At 57.1% G+C, this 4,070-nt stretch overlaps 2 protein-coding genes across 3 annotated transcripts in view; one reads left to right on the top strand and one right to left on the bottom strand.

Moving 5' to 3' along the window:
• The window catches only part of Hpn (hepsin), an 18,038-nt gene extending 14,201 nt beyond the window's left edge, over positions 1 to 3,837 (bottom strand). The window contains exons 1-2 of one of the 2 annotated variants that reach the window (XM_005361199.3): positions 3,062 to 3,837; positions 2,604 to 2,673 (exon numbers count right to left, since the gene is read on the bottom strand). In XM_005361199.3, coding sequence (XP_005361256.1) covers positions 2,604 to 2,619 — 16 coding nt within the window. In that variant the 5' untranslated portion in view covers positions 2,620 to 2,673; positions 3,062 to 3,837. Of the gene's footprint in view, positions 1 to 2,603 lie in introns of both variants that reach the window. The other variant, XM_026786289.1, reaches the window with a different exon arrangement.
• Positions 1 to 4,070, top strand: part of LOC113457658 (zinc finger protein 420-like) — a 1,205,902-nt gene that overhangs the window by 1,091,556 nt on the left and 110,276 nt on the right. The window lies entirely within an intron of this gene.

Here is a 4,070-nt window from a genome sequence, read left to right as displayed (position 1 = left end):
TCCTCCCCTCCCCACAGAAGCCCTGTCTCATCCCCCTCATCCCAGGCCCTCCTCCCCTCCCCACAGAAGCCCTGTCTCATCCCCCTCATCCCAGGTCCTTCTCCTTCCCATAGTAACCCTGTCTCCTCACCCTCATCCCAGGTCTTCTTCCCCTTCTCCAGTAGCCCTGTCTCATCTCATCGCCCTCATCCCAGGCCCTCCTCCCCTCCCCTCAGCAGCCCTGTCTTCTTACCTTCATCCCAGGCCCTCCTTTCAACTGCTGAATACTTCCTTCCTGCTCCATCTTGCTAGTTCCAAGCCCCGCATGAATAGTATATGCATAGCACCTAATTGGCCCCTCTCTACAGAGAGCTGAGAAATGTAATATGAACCCAAACTGTCCTTTGTCTATCCAGAACATCCCCCTGGCCTCCCTGGTGTTCTGGACCAGTATTTCCAGCCCCCATTGAATAAGCATGATTTTTAGAGTCCAGAGCCCTATGTTCCTTGAAAGCCTCAGACAGACATTGGTCATTATCAAAGATCTAAGAGAACGTGCACAGGGTGTCCTAATCATGGAACTCACAGACTGTTGATTAGAACCTGTCATCCCATTTTTCAGGAGGCTGAAGCAGAAGGGTTGTTAAATTTGAGGACAGCCTGGCCTACATTGAGTATCAAAGTATCAAAACAAAAAGAAGAGGAAAAAATACTGAGGACGTGGCTCAGTAGTAGGGCCCTTGCCTAGAATCCCCCAGTGAGGGCTGGGGTGTGGCTCAGTGGTAGAGCCCCTGCCTAGATCCCCAGTTAGGGGCTAGGGTGTGGCTCAGTGGTAGAGCCCCTGCCTAGAATCCCCCAGTGAGGGGCTGGGGTGTGGCTCAGTGGTAGAGCCCCTGCCTAGAATCCCCCAGTGAGGGGCTGGGGACATGGTTCAGTAGTAGAGATTTGCCTATCATATATGAGAGCCTGCCTTTGATCCTCACTATTTCAGGGGTAGAAAGAAAAATAGAAAGGGCTTGGGCCACCTCCAGCACTACCTTATGGAGAGACCCCACTCTGCCGAGGACTATCCTGAGGTTTGACAGCCAAAGACACCACCAGCTCCAGCATGCACCTCTACTGAGCACTCTGCCCCATCTTCCCCTGCCAGGCATGTCCTCCTCCCTGATCATCCTTTGAATCACATTTCACACTTCATCTCTGCTCATTCCAGGGCCCCAGCCGCCGTGCCGAAAGCCTGGAGCACACATCCCCAGCCATCAGCGGTCTCATAAACACCAGCAGCTGCCACGGCGGAGGCTCTCGGGACCACACACCACTCACTTCACTGTCCTTTGAATGCCTTCAGTCCATGCCACCATCAACCCTTCACCTTTCCCACTGCAGCCCTTCCAGAGCACAGCAGGCTGCTTGGGGATGCAGAGAGCATGCGCCACATCTTCCCTTTGCAGACAGCCCCAGCATCCAGCCAGCCATTCTCTCCTTTTTTCTTCCCCATAGCCCTAGCCCAGTTACCTCTCTTCAATCTCTAGGAAAAAAAGAGTCCCAAAGGGACCTGGCTCTGTCACTCATCTGGTCACGTTGTACAAAGCAAAGGGGAGTCTGGGTTCACAGTGGACCATTGCTCGCCTGACACCCCTACTTATCCCCAGGCCCACGCGCTTACTGCTCCCCACATTAGCATCAGTTAAGTCTTCATACCACACAGCGACCATTTCCATCTTGCAGAGGTTTGAAACAGACGCCCAGAGAGGACATGACATCACACAGTTAGAAAGTGCCTGGGACTAAACTCAGCTAGCCTGGCGCCCCAAAGACAGGCAGGGGTGAGGACTGGGGGAAGGGGAGAAGGCCACCCCGATTGGAGTCTCCGTCTAGTCCCCAAGTACAGACAAAGTAACAAGAGAGGCTGGCCTCCAGTGTGAGCGTCTCAGTCACCCCTCAGGTGGCTTCTCTGCCTCTCTCCTCTCTACCCATCCAGGTCAAGTCCAAAGTCCCCCCTTCTGCTCTTTTGCCCACAAAGCCGGGAGGGAGAAGGAATGCCTGAAACTGTAGGGGGTCTTGGGTCCTTGGGTTCCTGGGTCCCCACAGCGACTGACCCCCTTCAGAACATCTCGGGGTTATGACACGTATCTCACGCCCCGAGTCCCAAGCTGTTGCCCGTGCGTTCCATGGTCCCAGCAACCTCCTGGAGGGAGTTATGATTACCCGTCAGTACTTGGCTGCAGGGAAGGGTGTCCCAGAGACTACCTGCTACCTGCCCAAGATCACACAGCAAAAGCCAACAGAAGCAGCCTAACTGACTCTATACCCTTAACCGAGATGGCAACGGCAGAAGCCCCCACCTCAGGCCCCCAAAGATGACACATGTTGGTTAGCTGAGAAATTCCTGGGACATGAGGGGAAACTAAGGCACCAGGAAGTTCATATGGGGTGGTCAGGAGACAGACACACAGAAGGCTGGCTAATAGTTAATTAGATAGAGAAAGACTGGGGACGGGGGTGGTCTTGAGTCTGACAGAAAGACCCCAAGACAGGGGGCTGGGTACAAGTTGGGAGACAAACTAGGAGATGGGTGCTCAGTAGGGCAGCCGAAGCTGGGTTTCGGGAACAGGGGGACTCACCCTCCTTCTTCGCCATGTCAGGGACTCTTGTTAATGATTCCCAGCTTGACCTGTTGGGCTGGGGCGGAACCTGGGGACAGGAACAAGGAGGCACGGCCTGGGGGAGCCTGGTTTGGCTCTGTCCTGGCGCCCCCAGTCCCAGGCTCTCATCCAGGGAGCAGCTGGCCCTGAGCTGGGCACAGAGCATGCAAGGGCAGAGGTTGGGCCGGGGTCAGTGGTGGCAATGTATGACCAGCCACCAGGGGGACACCTGGAGTGGCAAGGCAGAGCCTGGAGGACCGAGGCTGAACTTTCAGGGGACTCGAAAGTTGAAAAACTTTGGGGAGTCCTCGGATGTCTAAACTGGCAGGGAAAGAAGGGTGGAGGTGATCTGGGGTTCCTGGCATCCCATCTATGGGCTGGTGGGCATCAGATTGGTGGGAGGGGGTGGACAAGGGACTCCATATTCTGTGCCTTACCCTGGGGTCCGCCGGAGATGGTGCAGGTTTGGGGTTAGTCTCCGGGCCTGGGGAGGCGCATGGCGTCCCCACAGCCGCGGGCAGCGCGGGAGGCAGGTGTGGCAGCGGCCGCCAGCAGCTTGAGGCCTGCTGAGCCTGCCGCCTCACCTGAGGAGGAGGGGGCTGGGTGGGAGGCGGAGACGGGGCGGGGAAGGGCGGACCCCAGGACTGGCTGCCACAGAGGCCACCTGGCTAATGGGGCGGGGCCTGCAGGGGTTGAACCGGGTAGGCTCAACCACCAGCCTGTCCTCCCACTTGCAGGGGTATTCAGGTGTGCTCCGAGGCCCAGAGAATGGGATTCCTAACTGGAGGAATGGGCTGCAAAGTTCTGGCTTCGCTAGGTTCGCTAGGTCCACCATGCTTGTGGCCATGTAGTCCTCCATTCGCATTTGCTTCCATGCCGATACCCAGCTCTCCTCTGATCCAGTCCATGCCGCCATGGGCCTCTAGTCCTTCCTGTCCCTAGCGGGGCCCAGCCCCTCCCCCGCCACTTTCCTACAAGTCACGGGGGCTGGTTTGTTTTGGCAGCCGCTGTGCTGCCTGCCCAGTGACCTCTGGAGCCCGGAAAGTCCTGATAGGGGGATGGGGGGCTTGGCCCTGAAAAGGCAACACTGATTGCCCAGGCGCAGGCCAAGTGACCGGAAGTGGCTAGCCGCAAGTGCATCCAGTCCCACCATCCGCCAAGTGCCATTCAGGTCAGACCCCAGATCCAGATAAACACCAGACTGCCCAGGAGGCTCTCTACACCTGCCCAATGGCCCGGGCTGGCATTTGAGTCACAACAGCTGTCCCCACACAGGAGGCCACCTACTTGCCCTCTCTTGCACCTTCTCCAGCCACAGACCTGAGACCTCTCTTAGGCAGGGGCCACATTGATTCTGCCTGACCGATGGGCCTGACTCTCTCTTGTCTTCCTTGCCTCCTTCTCTGTTGGGTCTCTGCCGCTACCACAATCGCAATCGTTCTGCTT

The sequence above is a fragment of the Microtus ochrogaster genome, linkage group LG4, assembly GCF_000317375.1.
Source record: "Microtus ochrogaster isolate Prairie Vole_2 linkage group LG4, MicOch1.0, whole genome shotgun sequence".
In the NCBI taxonomy this organism is placed as follows: Eukaryota; Metazoa; Chordata; class Mammalia; order Rodentia; family Cricetidae; genus Microtus; species Microtus ochrogaster.
This window is presented reverse-complemented; position numbering and strand designations above follow the sequence as displayed.